Raw genomic sequence first — 19,889 nt, 5'->3', positions numbered from 1 at the left:
CACCCTCGGGTTGTCGCCCTGGAAACCTCCCCCTCCAGCCTCTCCACCGCCGCCTCAGCCCTCTCGATGTCAGCCTGTCTGTGCCTTTTTTTTACCCACCAGCAGGGAGATAACCTCCCCCCGAATAACGAGTCGACCGTAGCTACGTTTTCTTCGAAATATCTCTCCATGATTTGGACTATGTCTTTCTTGGTGGCGGGGTCTTTCAGGTGCCAAGCATTAATAGGAGCTACTCTGCCTACATCCATTTGCCCCATCTCCAGGTGAAGCAAATTTGGGGAGTGATCAGAGATTCCTCTCCCCAGATGGCGCACTCCCCGAATCATGGCGGCCTGCGCCGCTGGTACCAGCACATAATCAATTCCGGAAAGCCTATGGTGAGCCGCCGATACGTGTGTGTAGCGCACCCCAGAAGGAGTACGCACCCTCCGCCCATCCACCAATCCCGTCATTTCTAAAATTCCGGAAAGCCACCGCTGCGCCGGCTGTAGGGCCCGAGCCGGGTGTCTGTGCACCTCGCCATCCACCACTGCATTAAAGTCTCCCCCTATTACTAAGAGGCCCAGCGGCAAAGTCAGGAAAATGGCGCTCAGGTCCCTGAAGGTATCGGATTGGAGGCCGGGCGGGACATACACGGAGATGAGAGTAACCATTCTCCCTTCCCACTGCCCCGACACCCCAACGTATCGGCCCCGTTGGTCAACCCAAGTAGCTTGAACATGCAGGGGAAAGGAGTTCTTCACCAATACACCAACCCCCTTAGACCCGTAGTAAATCCAGCGTGTGCAGCCAATTTATACCCCCTTTACTGAGGGCCATGCAGCATTTGCCAACAAGATGGGCCTCCTGTAGCAGCACACGTCAGGGGAATGGCATTGAATCAATTGGCCAACCATTCCCCTCTTAATTTTATTACCAAGGCCGTTTACGTTCCAGCTAATCACATTAATCCCCGACCCTCGTCTAACATTCGACATTCTATTGATATGGAATCCTCATTGTCATTACATTGCCTCCTGATGTAAAAAAAGAACAGAAAAAAACCACATTGTGCTATCAATTCTGCATGCAATAAACCATCGATACATGTAAACCCTGTCAAATTGAACTCCCACCCTGCACCCCTGCATATGACTGACGCCCATCCCCAACTAGCAGTGTGCCTGTCGCCCAATAACTAACCTACAATTAACTAAAGGTACTACCGGGGAGGAGACCCAAAACCCCGACCCTCCCAACCCCCAATTACCATCGTTTCGGAACCCAGGGCAGCCCACAGCTGTCTAACTGTCAACATAAAGCTAATAAACTAGCTGCAGATCAGCCTCACCAACTGACAGACCAAATTCCGCTAGTACGTTCAGTGGCCCCAGTACTCCTGCTCCTGCTGCCCCTCTCCTCCACCTCGGTCTTGTCCCTCCTGCTCATTCGAGTGTCTGCTGTCAACCCAATCCGATGCCACCTCGGGGTTATCGAAAAACCAGGCCTTTCCTCCGGTTTCCACATGTAGACGAGTCGGGTACATCATGGCGTATTTAAGTCCCTTGTCCCTAAGTTTCTTCTTCACCTGAAGAAAACTTTGACGTTGTTTCTGCACCATCTGGGTGAAGTCTGGGAAAAAGGAAAGCGTGGCGTTTTCATATCGCAGCGGGCCCCCCCTCGAGCCGCCTGCAGGATCATATCTCTTTTGCGGAAATTCAGTACCCAGGCCTCGGCCTCCCCCCCCCCCCCCCCCCCCCCCGGCACCCTATGGGCCCGCTCGATCCTAAAGAGGTTGCTCAGATCTTTCGGCTTGAGGTAGTTGAGGACGATATCCTCCACAAAAAGGTCTGGCGCCGGAGCCTTCGCTCACTTGGGGACCCCAAGGATGCGTATATTGTTGCGCCTAGCCCTTCCTTCGTATTCGTCAAGCTTCCGGTCGGTCTAGTCCCTGGAAGCTTTAAGATCACGCACCTCCTGTTGCAACAAGGACACATCGTCGATTAGGCTGGTGGTCTTGATGTCGAGTGATCTAACTTTTTCGCTTGCCTTGGTGAGATCCGCTCGTATCAGGTTGGCCTCGATTGTGACTGTGTCCAGCTTGTTGTCCAACGCTTTCATTTTGGAACCCAAGGATGATTAGACTCCGTTTATGGCCGCCATGACGTCGACAAGATTGGGTTCCGCAGGAGAGCCCAAGGCAGCTCCGCCCGCCGATGGGGTCCGACTCGAGTCTGTAGGGGAGCCTTTCGGCATAGTGGTCCAGTTTGTTCGACTGAACACTTTTCAGCCCCCTAGAGGATTGGGGCAGGGCCTTGTCCGCGTCTGGTTTAGTCACCATCGAGACGCAGATCACCCCTTTTCCTCACTCCCAAAATATGAGAACTCCACCAGGGTCCAGTGCCTCAGGCCCGCCTCGTGATCCCAGGCCGTCTCTTGACTGTCGACACTCCCGCACAGAACAGATGTCCAATGTTAATGGAGGCTGTCACAGTTCAGGGAGCATGCAGGAACACCACCTTGCACTTCAACTCCGGTGGCATCGACGGTCCCTCCGCAAAGCAGCCGCCAGCCCGCCACCACAAGGGCACTCCACCCCAACCGCAGGCGAACACCTGCGTCGTTTCTCCAATGGGAAATAGCATGGGTGGGTCAAGACCGGTAATCGCCCCGCGGCCAGACACTCCAGAGGCCGCACGGCCGCCGCCCCGCCCGCGAAGTGCCTCGCTGGCAATATCTGTGGTACGGCGCGCAGGAACTAGTGGACAGTCCAGCATACAGCAGCTAGCTGCAGAAAGTGTGTCTCTCCACTGCCGCCTTCACCCACCAAGACCCGATGGTGCACCAAAGTACCTCATTGGGGACGACTGCTTCTGCACAGGAGTCTAATCTGGGCACCTCGCCCAAGTGCATCGGTCACTGTCGGTCTCCCTTCCACTCTACACTGGTGTAGCCCTCGGGGACTCTAATTCTCCGCCTCCGGCGGCCACTCTCTGTGTGGACTCGTACCCCTCTGCAAATGTGGGGCCACGCAGCTGGCCGACACATGCCCCCAGCGCCCCTCGCCGCATGTTGTCTCCGCACTGGGTCTTCACAGGCTGGGAGCCGGATCGGAGCTCCACTTCGATGGCGGGGCTCACCCGCATGCTTTCCCAGTACCGCGCAGGGCGGACCTTCGTTATCTCTCTCTCTCTCTCCGGTGCCCAGATAGTTCGGGGCTTCCGCGCGGGGTCGGGGGCTTCTCCGCTGCAATCGGGTCGCCTCAGCGCCACGTCCCCCGCGACTCCGACAACTGTCTCCAAGTCCGCAGTTCGGGGGCCGGACCGGCGACCTTCGGTATTCGGCCCCGGTGTTTACCAACTCTGGGTCGACCGCAGTCTACGCGCGGGTCCCCGGCTTGGGGGGGAGGGAGGGGGCAAGCAGACCGCAGGTTGCCGATCGGTGCAGCTCCGGTTCTATACCTCATAGGGGGTCCGGGAGCACCTCTATCAGCGCCGCTTGAGTTTGGCTGCCCGCCGGCGGGGTTCTATTTCAGGATACTGGCATTGGAGGAAGGGGTTGACGGAGCCGAACCCTCACACGGCCATCTTGGTCTTGTGCGTGGCTCCTCGCCCCTTATCAGCCTTTTTATATTTACAGCATAAACCATTGTTGTTCAAATTACCAGTTGTAAATCATTTTAAAGGTTTCCTCCACATTTTCTCACCTAAACCACTTGTGATGCTTCAGCGAGACCTTAACCAGGTTCTCACATACTTGAAGTGTACACCATTTGAACCAATGTACAGTTGTCGTCTGTGCCGTCTGACTCTAAAAACAGGCTTTCTCATACCTATAACATCAGTTTGTCGCATGAGTGAGTTGCAGCAGCCACATACCATCTTTTTTCCAGACAAACCGAAGCTAAAGACTAGGGCGACATTTATGCTCAAGATTATGATGCCCTTCCAACAATCCATCACCTTTCTGCCATTATTTGCTCCACCGTATCCCTCGAAAGAGGAAAAAAGACTCCATTGTTTGGATTCCAAAAGAGCTTTGAGCTTTAACCTTGACAAAACCAAGGACCATTGAGTGAACGATCAGCTCCTTGTTGGATTTGCAGGAGCAAAGGGTAAGGCAGTATAGAAAAGAACCATTTCAAGGTGAATAGTCCTCTGCATCAAAATCTGCTGTGCGCTGGCTAAGAAGTAGCCCCTAGAGGGCTCATTTTACCAGGGCCAATTCAGCTAAAACGATGTTGGGATGTGGAGTGTCTGCCTTTGACATCTGTCAGACTACTACATGGGCGTTCGTTCACATGTTCACAAAGCGCTACTACATTGATAGCCATGTCTGTCTGGAGGGACACTCTGCCCATTTGGACCTGCAGGACATTTTGGTGTGAGACATTCCACAGAGCCTATACTTTTGGAGTATTTTTTGTATCTATTAAAAAAATCGGGAATCTTTGGTTAGAAGTATCCATCAGAAAGACAAGTTAAGTCTAGATTTTCTATACCTTAGTCAATCTATATGTAGCTACATTGTAGATATATATTTAAGATCTGTAGATGTGGAGTTGGGAATACTCACCTATACTTCCCTATTGCACATACCTTTTGATATATTATCCTTCAGTGTTCCGTCCTGTACATTATTGTACCACAAAATTCTGGGGGAGTCAATATTCAGTAGTGCAATCCTGTAGTGTGATATCCAGTGACATCCAGAATGGCTCAGGTTGGGGAATAAATATGGAAGGCAAGAGAAGGAGCTTTTGGATGTGGACGAAAGTAAATGTGTTTCTTGTTGTTATTGATCTCTTTTGGCCTTTACAGTGAAAGTGCTATGGTGAACTCAGCCAGTGCAGCTTGCTCTATGGGATGTATTCAATCTTTCTAAATCCTTCCCTCCTGATGATCCACTAATTTTCAAAACACATACGCATGTAACCTAGGTGTTGAAAATTAATATCCTTTGTATGGTGTACTCTCATATTTTGCCTTGACTGTTTTTGCTGACTCTAGAACTCTGTCCACTTTACCCCTGCTAACCAGTGGTAGCGTGTCTATGCTCCCCTTTCAACATAATGAAAATGCCATACCACTGATTGGCCCATATACCTTCCCTGTAAGGCCCTAATACTTGCTATAAAACTGGTACCAAGGAGCTGTAAGTTAAACGTCACAAGTGGCCTACAGCACCCATTGTGCCATCCACTGCAGTATTTGTACTGTAGCAGGGTTGGCAGTTCCATAGGAAACAATTGGGATACATTATTAAAATTAATAATGTTATCTCTGGCTGGGAAACAGCGACAAATGTAATTTGTGATATTCGAAATATTTATTACAAGCTCAATTCGCTGGTGAAGTTGAATTGTTAATACAATTTTTTGGAAAGGTTCTTTTAGAAAGTTACTTTTTCCATGCCTAAAGAAGCCCATTTGCAACTGTCACTTAAGGAGCTGAATAGCCCCCCTTGATGAGATGTGAACATGATCCCAGAGCTAAAATAAAGGCCTTGGGTGTGGGGATGTGTTCAGTTCCTCCGGCAGGATGACCATTTCCATTTTGGCTGTGCCCATGAAATTTATTAGCTTCAAAAAGTCCTAGCTTGACACAGGCAAATGTTAGCCGATACCTGGGCAGGTACCTTCTTTGTTTTCCCAGTCAAGCAGGCAGTAGTCCTAGTGGGAGAGGAGCTGCCTTCTGAACTGGTTTAGAGTGGCCACATAAGTAGGGTTGCTCATTTCACCATCCTGGATTTAGGCAGAGAAGAGCACTGTGGCATTGTTTGCAATAGGGCACAAAGGCAGTGCTAAAAAGTGGGTAGGGTTGCCCCTGGGAACATTTCCCCAATTGGTGTGAGAGGGGCCAGGAGTCCCTGCCCACTTAAAGGCTGGTGCCAGGTATCATACCCTCCTCAGAACACTTGCTTGACCTGTGGAAGAACAGAAAAAGACTGGCTCTGTTGTCTGAAAAGAGCCTACAAGACTGGATCTGCACTCCCTCTTGTACCTAGGACAAATAAGTGGACTCTAAGGGTCATACAGCTGACCTGCTGTTTAGGCTACAGGGACACAAAACCCTGCAAGAGGCCTTTTTGCAACTGCCTGGTTGACCAGTTCTGACTGCACCTGCCCTGGGACCCTGCTGCTGGCCTCTGCTGGGGTGAGCCTTTACCTCCAAGGGCTGTCACCAAAGTCTTGGACCCTTGACAGCGTCAAATTGTAATCCTAACTTATCCTGAAATTTAGGACTGCAAAACCTTTTAGCTCCAAAGACCTCTGGAGGACCGGGACCAACTTGCCAAGCCAATCCAACAAAGGTGTGTTGCCGTTGGGCAAAAGATTCCGGTTGCTTCAAATCAGAGCTTTTCTGCAGCAGGAAATCCAATTCAACAGGACTGCATGGAAAAGATATCCGGTCTTGTGGAGCCCATTTTGGCTATTGCCTGCAGCCTTGCCCCATTGAAAGAATGAGCGTTCCAAAAAAGTTCAGTCCAAATGTCGAAATCTACAGCAGACAAAAGTGCCATGAGTGCCTGGCCGGCGAGGGAACTAATATAAACACAAAATTCAAATTTATTCCACTTGGAGCTTCCCTGCCAAAAGTCTACAGCTTCACTGAGACCTTATCCAGCAGCTATACGACGACTTTTAGCCATCCTCAGCTGCACCCTGCTGCCTTGCTCAGCTGAATGTTTTTTACTTAATCTCAGAGACCAAGTCCAAAGGTAAACTTTCTGACTGGGTTGAACCTGGTTTCTGTATCTGTTGCGTGCTCCATCTTGGTTGACCTTAACTTGTGGCTAGTTACTAGTCCAGTACAACAACACAGATGACCGTGGTTAGCACTTGGCACTTAACTTTTGGGTATTATTTTGATGTTTGAACTTTACAAATGAGTTACTCTGGTTTTCTTTATTAGATTTAGGTTGTTGTTTTGGTGACATTTTATTTATTAAAATGTACTTTGTGTCAAAATTGTTGTGGGATTTTCCTTTTGTTGTGTTTTGACTTTAGTACTGTTAAGGCATACATTCTTTACACACTGCCTCTAATTTAAGCCTGTGTCCTCTCTTTCATAGCTACCAGTGGGTTGAGTGCAGGTTAATCTAATGACTTTACTGCTTCACCCTAACAAAGGTTGTGGTTATTACTTGATGTGGATATTTATCCTCTCAGCTCATACTCCCAGTTCTTACACTAGGTCTTTTGGTTGTATCCCTGTCTGAGGTAAGGACCTAGATACTTCCATTTAGCGACTTATATTGTGATACTGCTGGTAGGAGACCCACATAATAGGGTGCTTTGCTTGGATAACCGGTTCACTAAGTCTTGCAGATCCATTACAACTTGTGATGGTCCTCGCTTTAGCTTCATAAAACCCATCATTGACACACAGGCCATTAACCATTTTTCCCTGTTACCCCAGCTAAGACTGCACTGACCTACTTCTTCAGACCTAGGCCATGTTCTTGTGGTTCACAATGGGCTTGTGTTTAGAGAACCCTGTGTCCTATTTTTTAAAACTATCTTTAATCTTTTTTGTTTACCGTAGGCTTTGAAAACAAAATGTATCAATACACCTATACCAAGATGTATTCACCTGGTCAATCAGCAGCCCAATTTAGGCAGATCATAGCCACAATCTTAAAGCCTCAGTTTGTATATTCAAAATGTCTTCTATATTGTTCTTGATTCCTGTGTGTGTGCTATAGACTCCTAATGATGTACTGTCACATAGTTATTCTTACTAGAATGTGCAATTCTCTATTACAGGCATGATCAATATTTTACATGGACTGGGGTTGCGGTTTCTTGCGTTGGGACATCACACTCCTTTTATGGTAAACTTTCTTAAAATATTTGAGTGGTTAGTGTATGAAAACTATTCTCTTAGTTTCTAACAAAGGTGTATCTAATTCCAGCATATTGGCATGGCACATAACTACAGAAACAGCAGCCAGGCTGTTCAAGCGGTGCGGGACGCCGGGTATGAAATAGCCCTGGGTTTGATGCCAAAGTCAATTGGACCCATTACGTTTGTTTTTACAGGCACTGGGAATGTCTCTAAGGTAAGCCTTTTAATTCACTGCTAACTCATATCCTAAATGAAAATGAAGCTTTTTAATTCAGGGCTTTAATTTGGGGTAATAATTTAGTAGAAAGATTTTGAGTTCCACATGTTCATTGTTATGCAATCAAGCAAACTCTACTATGTTCACGCTCTGTTTTCAATAGTCCTAGTTGTTGAACAGATAGAACTTTCAGTTATTTCATTTTTGAAAACGGGAAGTAAAAAATACAAGGATATCACACCTGTTGTGACTTGCTTAAGTATTGGCTACTGTTTCTCCACTTAATAAATGAAGTATTCCTTTGCCCATTTGTTACTAGATTGAACCCTCTTCCTAAGTGGGGGGAAAACAGTTCCTGCGCCCCCCTCTTTTTGATGCAAAAACAACAGTTGATGGACAGAATGCAGACCAATGTCATACATTCACCCCAGTACAGAGATCTGGGCCTAAATCCATCGTTTTTTGCTCACCATGCCATTCCAGTTTGAACCCAGCCGTATGCACATCAGTCTTGACCCTGTGCCTCTTGGGAACAGTCCAGCCCAAACTGCCAAGCCATCAATTGTGTGTCTTTTGCTTTCTTGCCCTAAGTGCGCCAAGCCTGGCCAGCTCTAAACTAGGGTGGCATGGTGAGCAAAAGAAAGATGGATTTAACCCAGATCTCTTGACTGGGGGTGAATGTTTTGATTTGTACTGCACTCCGTCCAACAATTAGGTGTCTTTTGCTTTCTCGCCCTAAGGGCGCCAGGTATGCCCAGACATGGGTCCCGGTCTCACTGTGCCACTGGAATCCAGCTAGCCTGGCTGAAGAGGAGTGAATCCCGAAACCGGTCCCAGGATGCTTGTTTCCAGTCCAGGGAGGACCTAGCTTGGCAGTTTGGGCTGGACTGTTCCCATGAGGCACACGGTCAAGACTGATATGTATATGGCCAGGTCTAAACTGGGGTGGCAAGAATAATGGATTTAACCCAGATCTCTTGACTGGGGTGAATGTTTTGATTTGTTCTTTATTCCGTCCATCAATTGTGTGTCTTTTGCCCCCTCTTTTTAATGCATGGAGTAAGCCCTTTTTTCTAAATTAAGCAGTTTGATTTTGTGGTGTCAATTGCTCGATATATTCAACTCATACACAAACGCAAATTTTAAAGCCTCGTATATAGTGAAGGGGCTTATATGGTAAGGACGATCTGTGGTATCAGAGTACAAATATTGATTTTTATGGGAATTTTTAAATTTTTCAACTGAATTAATTATTAATATGTTCAAACTTGTGTGTAAAGGGTGCATTTTATTACTCTGTAAGTTTGCCTTGAGTTCGCACATTTCTTCCATTAAAGTAATGAAATTGTAATGTCACTGCTTGAGAGGTTATTGTTGTGCATACCCTTTTTGTTTATAAAATGAATGAATTGGATGTATTTTATTCTTTTGCAGACATTGTGATGTGCATATTATTTCATGATATAGGCCTTGTAAATAAATATAGATTGGCTGACTGACTTGCTTAGGTCCTGTCTCCCTTGACCATGCCTGCTTGTCTTAATGTTTGGGTTACACACAAAGGGTTAAACCCAGTACAGTCAAGGGACCTGGATAATTAAGTAGTATACACAAGAGGGGTCCCAGACAGAGAACAAATAATTACAGTTTCATACAATTATTGCGAAGAAAACAAATAAATGAATGCAAAAAGATTTATTTCAAATTTGCATTGTTACCTTTCATTGGTTGAAATTTCATTAACAATCTTACTACAAAGTTTTATATACGTGCCCACATACACAACATGGAGGGGGGTGAAGTGAGGGAAAGTGCCAAGGTTAAAGTGGGAATAGGGAAATAGTCAGAGTCGTTCGTGACAGGTATTAATCATAAACTCAAAACCAATGTTCATGCGGTTCCTTGAACCAAGGCCCACAATATTATGCTCTTATAGAGTCCAGAGTTTAATTGGTGTAGACCACCTAGCTCGCCTTCAGCTGCTTTAGTCTAGCTTGGGGGTGGGAGTTGGTGAAGATATTATCATCATATTAACGTCTACGTTTCGACCCACAAGACGCGTAGGATAGTAGTCCTTACAATGGGGTCTTCTTCAGGACGGAATGGTTGTGGGTGGGCAACCTCCTAAAGAAATAATTAAAAGATTGTTTAGTACACAACCACCTTGTTGATACATACAAGGCAGGCGGTTAGTTAAAAGAAGGGGGGGAAAAAAAGGCGTGTTGTCTGCTAGCCACGAAACATATAGTGTGTCGCACACTATAGTTGGAGATAACCTCCAGAATCATTTAAGTATGGTGTGGACTCACCTAGTACACAGAAGGAGATGAACCAAAATAGATTGTTGGTCCTGATGGTTCCCAAACTTTGTGGTTTTGTTCCTATATAGAGATCACAAAAGAAATCGTAGTCAATGACTAGTATGACAAGAAAAGGCCCAGAGTTTTTCTTTGACCTCTCTTCAGTTTGTCGTAGGTACTATCATCAGGGTTCTAACGGCTAGAATTACCAACCTACCCATTCGTAAACTGTTCGGATGGATGAGAAAAGCCTTCAAGATGCTTGTGTCTACTCTGGAACTGGAGTCTAGTCAGGCAAACGGGACTCCGACGTCTTATTCAACAACCTATTATGAAGTATGATTCAGAAGTTGAGAAAGTCATACTCCATCTATATACACAATACTATCAACAATACGCTTATATTTGCGAGATATTTTTGTGAACCATTAACACCGAGATAATCCTACCTCGATTATCCAATTTAACTTGTACGCTTCTTTTGCTTTCCTGGAAAGGTGGGTTCTATCGCTCATAATTAAGGTAAAGTCGATATAGCAGGCTCGCTGGAGTGCCTGCTTATTCAAAAAACATACTAGTGTTAGTATCCACAATCACAGTTGTTTAAGAAAGCTTCCTAAGTGCATTTCTTACTTGTAAGGCCAACACACACCGCAGCTGAGGTTAAAAAAATATGTCATATCTAGTGTGATCCTCTATATTGTTAACAGAGCCCTGCTACAACATAGACATACTAGAATGCAGGCTACCCCTACTCTAATGTTATAAAACGTTACAATTATTTAGTGAAACTGGGATCCCTAGGGTCTATAGTCTCACCTGGAACCCAGGTCAGAGTTCATTTCAGTTCAGCACATAGGTTGTATAGCATTAAGTCCCCGTGTTGTGTAATTCTAAAAAAAATTGAAAAATCGAGACAAAAGAAGCGAGAGTAAACTATTATTGCCAAATGGGATTTAGTAACCAGAGCGTACTCGAGACAGCATTAAATATGCAGCTCACCTTAATCTACTTGCCACCAATGTATAGGATATCGACGGTGACCATCTACAAAGAAAACAGAGACCGCCCGAATTACTATCAGGCTCATACTGCTTAGTATCGTAATTGCTGTACCACATCGTTTGGCGTCTCACCTGACACCGCCGGTACAGGGCTCGGTAAAGTTCAACAGCCCGTCTCACTCGCGTTCTCACCAGCGTTCGCTCAACAGGGAAAACTTCCTGGTTGGACAGAGTGGGGCGGGGCCTCCACCCATGATTTTTAAAGGAAACGGAGAAAAGACATGTCTCCACTAACCCGACATGTAAAATAATCGGGATGCCGGTATTTTAACAAAGGTTCAAAAGATTACCCTTAATTTGAAATAGAGATCTACAAAGGACCATGAAAGTCAGTTTGCACAGCCAATTGCCATAATCGTCATGCTTGAAAAAACGTATACCAGGAACATAGTAGATATAAAAATTCATACAATAGCACCATTAGCATTTAGATTTGTAAGGACCAAATCACATGATAATCAGATTACAGAATCACCATACAAAAACAGCACAGTGTATTATCGTAACAGCGATGAATGACACAGGGCTGACCATCGTGTAATGTATACAGAACCAAGAGCATGGTGGATGGAAAATAGCCCCAAATGCATTAGACTTCTACAAACTAAAACACATGATATTCATAGTATAAAAACATCACAGTGTGTCATTATAACAGTACTAGTTGACAAAGGGGGGACCATCGGGTAATGCGCACAAAACTCACAGGTTAGTGAAAAGCACTACACCTAATGGCAGGCAAAAAGCCTATGACTCACACAGAGAGATAGAAACTTGTAAATTCATAAGTTAGCCAACTGTGCAAAGCTGCTTTCGGATTCATTTAAACCATCTGTTACAGAATTGAAAATATGAATCCACTTCAATTCTCTGACGTTAAGTACACTAGATACATCACCACCCCTGGGGCCTAACGTCACATGTTCAAGAACTGCCCATTCGAGTGTTTCAGGGAGATGGTTTTCTCTTGCACAATGTTCAACTAGTGGTGCCCCCGGTGTTTTGCATCTTATGCGGCTGCAATGCGTGAGAAATCTAACTTTCACCCGTTGTTGGGTTTGGCCTACGTATATCAAATTACAAGGGAAAATTATCCCATAAATAACATTTCTGGTGTAACAGTTAGTGTGGGTCTTGTAAGTGTGATGGTGGTTTTTGAACGTGAAATCCTTTGATTGGATGGTTGAGGGACACGCTTTACAGCTACCACATCTAAAGTGTCCGACTACAGGGGATTGTTTCCAACAAGAGGCTAGAGTAGGAGCCACTGGGCATTCCAAAAAAGATGATACTACATAGTCTTTCAGACATCTGGCCTTTTTAAAGGCATGCATGGGTACCTCAGGGATTTCCAACTCGTTGCCGATTAGCCCCCAGTATTTATTGATTGTCTTTTTTATTTCGTGGCTTTTTGTTGAAAATGTGGTAACACATATCATACGTTTTCCTTTTTGATCCATGCGCATAGAGGGTTCGAGAAGTGTCTCGCGATGACTAAACCATGCCCTTTTCCTTGAACGTTTGATAAGCCGTTTGGGATAGCCTCTTTCTATTAGGCGTGTCATCAATACATACGATTGTGCCATGTAGTCCTCTTTCCTGCTGCAGTTCCTCCGGACCCGAAGGAGCTGCCCATGCGGTAAATTGTCACGAAGACTACGTGGATGATGACTTGAGTATAGTAACAACGAGTTACGTTCAGCAGGCTTCCTGAAGAGTGTGGTGTACAGTTTCCCTTCTTCCGCTATTATGCTAATATCCAAGAAATCAATCCTGTTGTTGCTGGCTTTCATTGTAAATTGGATATCTTGGGACTGTTGGTTGAGCCATGAATGAAAACTATTCAAATCTACCTCATTTCCATTCCATATGAACACAACGTCATCAATATACCGCATCCACATGCGTATCTGATGTTGAAAAGGGTTGAAAGGGTTGCAGGTATTCATGACAAAGATATATATATATATATATATATATGAGGAATGCTCGTATATAGCGACACTATATCGCACGTTACCAGTAGTTCCTCTTCAGGGTTGAAAGGTTTAGCATCTACCAAGTTGATGACGTGTGTTGTATCTCTCAGGTAGGTGGCAGTTGCTTCAGCTAGAGGTTTTAGGAAAAAATCCACATAGCGGCAGAGTGGCTCCAAAATGGAACCACACCCGGAGACGATGGGTCGTCCTGGGGGATTTTGTATGTCTTTGTGCACCTTGGGTAAGGTGTATATGGTAGGAGTGCGAGGATGTTTCAGATTCAGATATTGATACTCGTGATCAGTAAGGAAGCCTTGTTGCAGACCCTCCTGTGTTACCCTTTGAATCTCAGCCGCCAATTCTTTAGTAGGGTCATCAACTTGGTAGATGCTAAACCTTTCAACCCTGAAGAGGAACTACTGGTAACGTGCGATATAGTGTCGCTATATACGAGCATTCCTCAAGAGGAGGCACTGATGGTGGCCACTGCAGCCCTTGACAGCCGGGAAGCCCCCGTACAAGTACCTACCAGTTTCATCATCCTTTTGTTGAAAATAGCAATGATGAGGAATTTTTTCATTTTTCAAAATGTATTTTACTTGCAAACAAAGGGCGTGGCAATGGGGGCAGCCTTTGCCCCAGACTTGGCAATTTTGTTTATGTCCTTTTATGAAAATATCTTTGTCATGAATACCTGCAACCCTTTTCAACCCTTTTCAACATCGATACGCATGTGGATGCGGTATATTGATGACGTTGTGTTCATATGGAATGGAAGTGAGGTAGATTTGAATAGTTTTCATTCATGGCTCAACCAACAGTCCCAAGATATCCAATTTACAATGAAAGCCAGCAACAACAGGATTGATTTCTTGGATATTAGCATAATAGCGGAAGAAGGGAAACTGTACACCACACTCTTCAGGAAGCCTGCTGAACGTAACTCGTTGTTACTATACTCAAGTCATCATCCACGTAGTCTTCGTGACAATTTACCGCATGGGCAGTTCCTTCGGGTCCGGAGGAACTGCAGCAGGAAAGAGGACTACATGGCACAATCGGATGTATTGATGACACGCCTAATAGAAAGAGGCTATCCCAAACGGCTTATCAAACGTTCAAGGAAAAGGGCATGGTTTAGTCATCGCGAGACACTTCTCGAACCCTCTATGCGCATGGATCAAAAAGGAAAACGTATGATATGTGTTACCACATTTTCAACAAAAAGCCACGAAATAAAAAAGACAATCAATAAATACTGGGGGCTAATCGGCAACGAGTTGGAAATCCCTGAGGTACCCATGCATGCCTTTAAAAAGGCCAGATGTCTGAAAGACTATGTAGTATCATCTTTTTTGGAATGCCCAGTGGCTCCTATTCTAGCCTCTTGTTGGAAACAATCCCCTATAGTCGGACACTTTAGATGTGGTAGCTGTAAAGCGTGTCCCTCAACCATCCAATCAAAGGATTTCACGTTCAAAAACCACCATCACACTTACAAGACCCACACTAACTGTAACACCAGAAATGTTATTTATGGGATAATTTGCCCTTGTAATTTGATATACGTAGGCCAAACCCAACAACGGGTGAAAGTTAGATTTCTCACGCATTGCAGCCGCATAAGATGCAAAACACCGGGGCACCACTAGTTGAACATTGTGCAAGAGAAAACCATCTCCCCGAAACACTCGAATGGACAGTTCTTGAACATGTGACGTTAGGCCCCAGGGGTGGTGATGTATCTAGTGTACTTAACGTCAGAGAATTGAAGTGGATTCATATTTTCAATTCTGTAACAGATGGTTTAAATTAATCCGAAAGCAGCTTTGCACAGTTGGCTAACCTATGAATTTACAAGTTTCTATCTCTCTGTGTGAGTCATGGGCTTTTTTCCTACCATTAGGTGTAGTGCTTTTCACTAACCTGTGAGTTTTGTGCGCATTACCCGATGGTCCCCCCTTTGTCAACTAGTACTGTTATAATGACACACTGTGATGTTTTTATACTATGAATATCATGTGTTTTAGTTTGTAGAAGTCTAATGCATTTGGGGCTATTTTCCATCCACCATGCTCTTGGTTCTGTATACATTACACGATGGTCAGCCCTGTGTCATTCATCGCTGTTACGATAATACACTGTGCTGTTTTTGTATGGTGATTCTGTAATCTGATTATCATGTGATTTGGTCCTTACAAATCTAAATGCTAATGGTGCTATTGTATGAATTTTTATATCTACTATGTTCCTGGTATACGTTTTTTCAAGCATGACGATTATGGCAATTGGCTGTGCAAACTGACTTTCATGGTCCTTTGTAGATCTCTATTTCAAATTAAGGGTAATCTTTTGAACCTTTGTTAAAATACCGGCTTCCCGATTATTTTACATGTCGGGTTAGTGGAGACATGTCTTTTCTCCGTTTCCTTTAAAAATCATGGGTGGAGGCCCCGCCCCACTCTGTCCAACCAGGAAGTTTTCCCTTTTGAGCGAACGCTGGTGAGAACGCGAGTGAGACGGGCTGTTGAACTTTACCGAGCCCTGTACCGGCGGTGTCAGGTGAGACGCCAAACGATGTGGTACAGCAATTACGATACTAAGCAGTATGAGCCTGATAGTAATTCGGGCGGTCTCTGTTTTCTTTGTAGATGGTCACCGTCGATATCCTATACATTGGTGGCAAGTAGATTAAGGTGAGCTGCATATTTAATGCTGTCTCGAGTACGCTCTGGTTACTAAATCCCATTTGGCAATAATAGTTTACTCTCGCTTCTTTTGTCTCGATTTTTCAAATTTTTTTAGAATTACACAACACGGGGACTTAATGCTATACAACCTATGTGCTGAACTGAAATGAACTCTGACCTGGGTTCCAGGTGAGACTATAGACCCTAGGGATCCCAGTTTCACTAAATAATTGTAACGTTTTATAACATTAGAGTAGGGGTAGCCTGCATTCTAGTATGTCTATGTTGTAGCAGGGCTCTGTTAACAATATAGAGGATCACACTAGATATGACATATTTTTTTAACCTCAGCTGCGGTGTGTGTTGGCCTTACAAGTAAGAAATGCACTTAGGAAGCTTTCTTAAACAACTGTGATTGTGGATACTAACACTATTATGTTTTTTGAATAAGCAGGCACTCCAGCGAGCCTGCTATATCGACTTTACCTTAATTATGAGCGATAGAACCCACCTTTCCAGGAAAGCAAAAGAAGCGTACAAGTTAAATTGGATAATCGAGGTAGGATTATCTCGGTGTTAATGGTTCACAAAAATATCTCGCAAATATAAGCGTATTGTTGATAGTATTGTGTATATAGATGGAGTATGACTTTCTCAACTTCTGAATCATACTTCATAATAGGTTGTTGAATAAGACGTCGGAGTCCCGTTTGCCTGACTAGACTCCAGTTCCAGAGTAGACACAAGCATCTTGAAGGCTTTTCTCATCCATCCGAACAGTTTACGAATGGGTAGGTTGGTAATTCTAGCCGTTAGAACCCTGATGATAGTACCTACGACAAACTGAAGAGAGGTCAAAGAAAAACTCTGGGCCTTTTCTTGTCATACTAGTCATTGACTACGATTTCTTTTGTGATCTCTATATAGGAACAAAACCACAAAGTTTGGGAACCATCAGGACCAACAATCTATTTTGGTTCATCTCCTTCTGTGTGCTAGGTGAGTCCACACCATACTTAAATGATTCTGGAGGTTATCTCCAACTATAGTGTGCGACACACTATATGTTTCGTGGCTAGCAGACAACACGCCTTTTTTCCCCCCCTTCTTTTAACTAACCGCCTGCCTTGTATGTATCAACAAGGTGGTTGTGTACTAAACAATCTTTTAATTATTTCTTTAGGAGGTTGCCCACCCACAACCATTCCGTCCTGAAGAAGACCCCGTTGTAAGGACTACTATCCTACGCGTCTTGTGGGTCGAAACGTAGACGTTAATATGATGATAATATCTTCACCAACTCCCACCCCCAAGCCACACTAAAGCAGCTGAAGGCGAGCTAGGTGGTCTACACCAATTAAACTCTGGACTCTATAAGAGAATAATATTGTGGGCCTTGGTTCAAGGAACCGCATGAACATTGGTTTTGAGTTTATGATTAATACCTGTCACGAACGACTCTGACTATTTCCCTATTCCCACTTTAACCTTGGCACTTTCCCTCACTTCACCCCCCTCCATGTTGTGTATGTGGGCACGTATATAAAACTTTGTAGTAAGATTGTTAATGAAATTTCAACCAATGAAAGGTAACAATGCAAATTTGAAATAAATCTTTTTGCATTCATTTATTTGTTTTCTTCGCAATAATTGTATGAAACTGTAATTATTTGTTCTCTGTCTGGGACCCCTCTACTGTCTTAATGTTTGGGCAGCTGTTTTTAAGCATCACTTCATGAACATATTTTGAATGTTCTAACTTTATTTATTGTTCTAGTATTCTATCTAGAAATCGGTGTGGTTGTTTCTCCTTACTTTTTCGGGTTTCGGGCGAGAAGACAATTTAAAATGCTATTTTCTGGATAATCTTGTAACCAGGACTTTAAGATACTGCAGTGTGAAGAAAGCTAGGAGTGTCTGTAATTATAAAGACTTGGGGCCATATATATGACCACATTGTCCCATAGACACAGAATTGGTAAAACCCTTTGATACATCTGGCCCTTTGTTTCACAGTTTCAAGCATTTTATCACTTTATAATAATGCAACGTTAATTGTAAATGTGTATAGAGTCAACCTTGGTCTTGGAAAGCAGGTTGTTTACCGCTGGTGTAATGGAACTTGGTTTATACTAGAGGTGATTTTGGGTGGTGAAGATAATGGCAAAGGTGCTAGAAATTAAAACCGGTAGATACATTATACAAGAAGGCACGCAGTCTCAACTCTTGGGGGGGATGCCCAGGAGTGCAGGAATAGGTATCATCCGTAGAAGGCGTGGATAATGCCGAGGTGGAGTGTGGAACATGTCGCTGAGGTGATTGTAATGTATTCATTAGACATCTACATTTATAACATTCCAACAGATGAACAGGAACACCTAACCGTCTAGTGATCTTTACTAACCAATACATATGTGAACTCTGCCATTTTCGCAGTGTGCGGATTACTGATTAAATGTCTTCCTTCAAAAAGTTCACTCAGGAATACAAGATAATAATAATTTGTATACGCGAATATATAACCCCTCCTGGGTTTCAAGGCACTGGGGGCCGTCGCATGATGCTGAGTTGCCGCCAGTGCTAGGGATCGAACCGATGTCCCTGCGTTCCGGAGTCAGCCTCTCTGGCCGCTGCGCCACACCTCTCCCAAGATCAAGTGTTTGTTGAAATGTGCCAGCATTACCTAGCAAGACTAAATATTATTTGCTAGCAGACATACTCACATAATCCATTAGTCATTTAACTGTGGAATAAATAAATCTTATTTGTAATCATTAAGTCACAATTGATACCAGATTACATATAACATTAAATCATGTATTTCGAAAACAACAAAATGCCCCCATAAACTTCTATAATGAATGAGACCGCAATTACATTTATAATTTCCCCTTCAAAAAATATTTTCCAACAGGGGGGCTGGGGTTTGGGTGGATTGGAGATAACAATTGCCCCTGTGACCTAAAGAGAATTATAACTTTACTTACCAACTAGCTAGTGAAATGGGCTTTCTGTGTCCGGACTTGACACAGAGTATTCTTTTTTAAGTTTATCTTCCACTTCTGAAGTCCAATCATGCACTGTCCTATATTCCTTATTTTCATATTCTAGTTGTGTATTAACAATGTAATCTCCACCCCAAATCTGTCAAGGGTTTTCTGCAGACACTGAGGTCGGTCAGATATGTATATGATACTGTCCCTGTCACCCAGGACCACCCAATAAAGAACACAGCTCATTCTAAAAAAAAACAGGGCTTTTCATTGTCTCTTGAAAGGTGAAAGCTGCCAGAGTATCAATTGAAGCGGACTCTCCTTCGCCAGTGACTACTGAGTACTATTTATGCCTATTCTAAGAGTGGGACTTTACCCCTAAAGGTTAATTTAACAAATACATTTTCTTAAGTAAGACACATATGTCTTGTAGAGGCAGACCCTCACAATTGAGTTTTTCCCTGAGAAAGGGATTTTTTTTTTTGTTGCTTAAGAGGGTTGTTATTTGCAAAAATCCCTGCCTATCGAGGGGTTTTGCCTTCTCGCTTCCAAACTGACACAGACATGACACTTCTGGGGAAATGTTTGAAATGCTCATTGCTTTCAAATAGTGCATTTAAAAAAAAATTAAAATAACAAACGGAAAGACACTTCACGCGGGAAGGGACAGACCGTGAAGAAGAGGGATCAGGCAGAACAAAAATCAGAAAATAACTAATGAAAGAAAAAAAAGATTAAACAAATTGAATCCATAGAAATTAATAGATGCACAAAGTACCTTAGAGGCGTAAAAAAATCAAAGACGTTGCAAGGCGCA

General features: G+C 44.0%; 1 protein-coding gene across 1 annotated transcript in view; it reads left to right on the top strand.

Annotated features, from left to right (window-relative positions):
• Positions 1–19,889, top strand: part of AASS (aminoadipate-semialdehyde synthase) — a 579,454-nt gene that overhangs the window by 87,527 nt on the left and 472,038 nt on the right. Inside the window, exons 5-6 of the mRNA XM_078680774.1 lie at positions 7,748–7,815; positions 7,897–8,043. Coding sequence (XP_078536900.1) covers positions 7,748–7,815; positions 7,897–8,043 — 215 coding nt within the window. The remainder of the gene's footprint in view (positions 1–7,747; positions 7,816–7,896; positions 8,044–19,889) is intronic.

This window comes from Lissotriton helveticus, chromosome 1_1, assembly GCF_964261635.1.
Source record: "Lissotriton helveticus chromosome 1_1, aLisHel1.1, whole genome shotgun sequence".
Lineage (NCBI taxonomy): Eukaryota > Metazoa > Chordata > Amphibia > Caudata > Salamandridae > Lissotriton > Lissotriton helveticus.
This window is presented reverse-complemented; position numbering and strand designations above follow the sequence as displayed.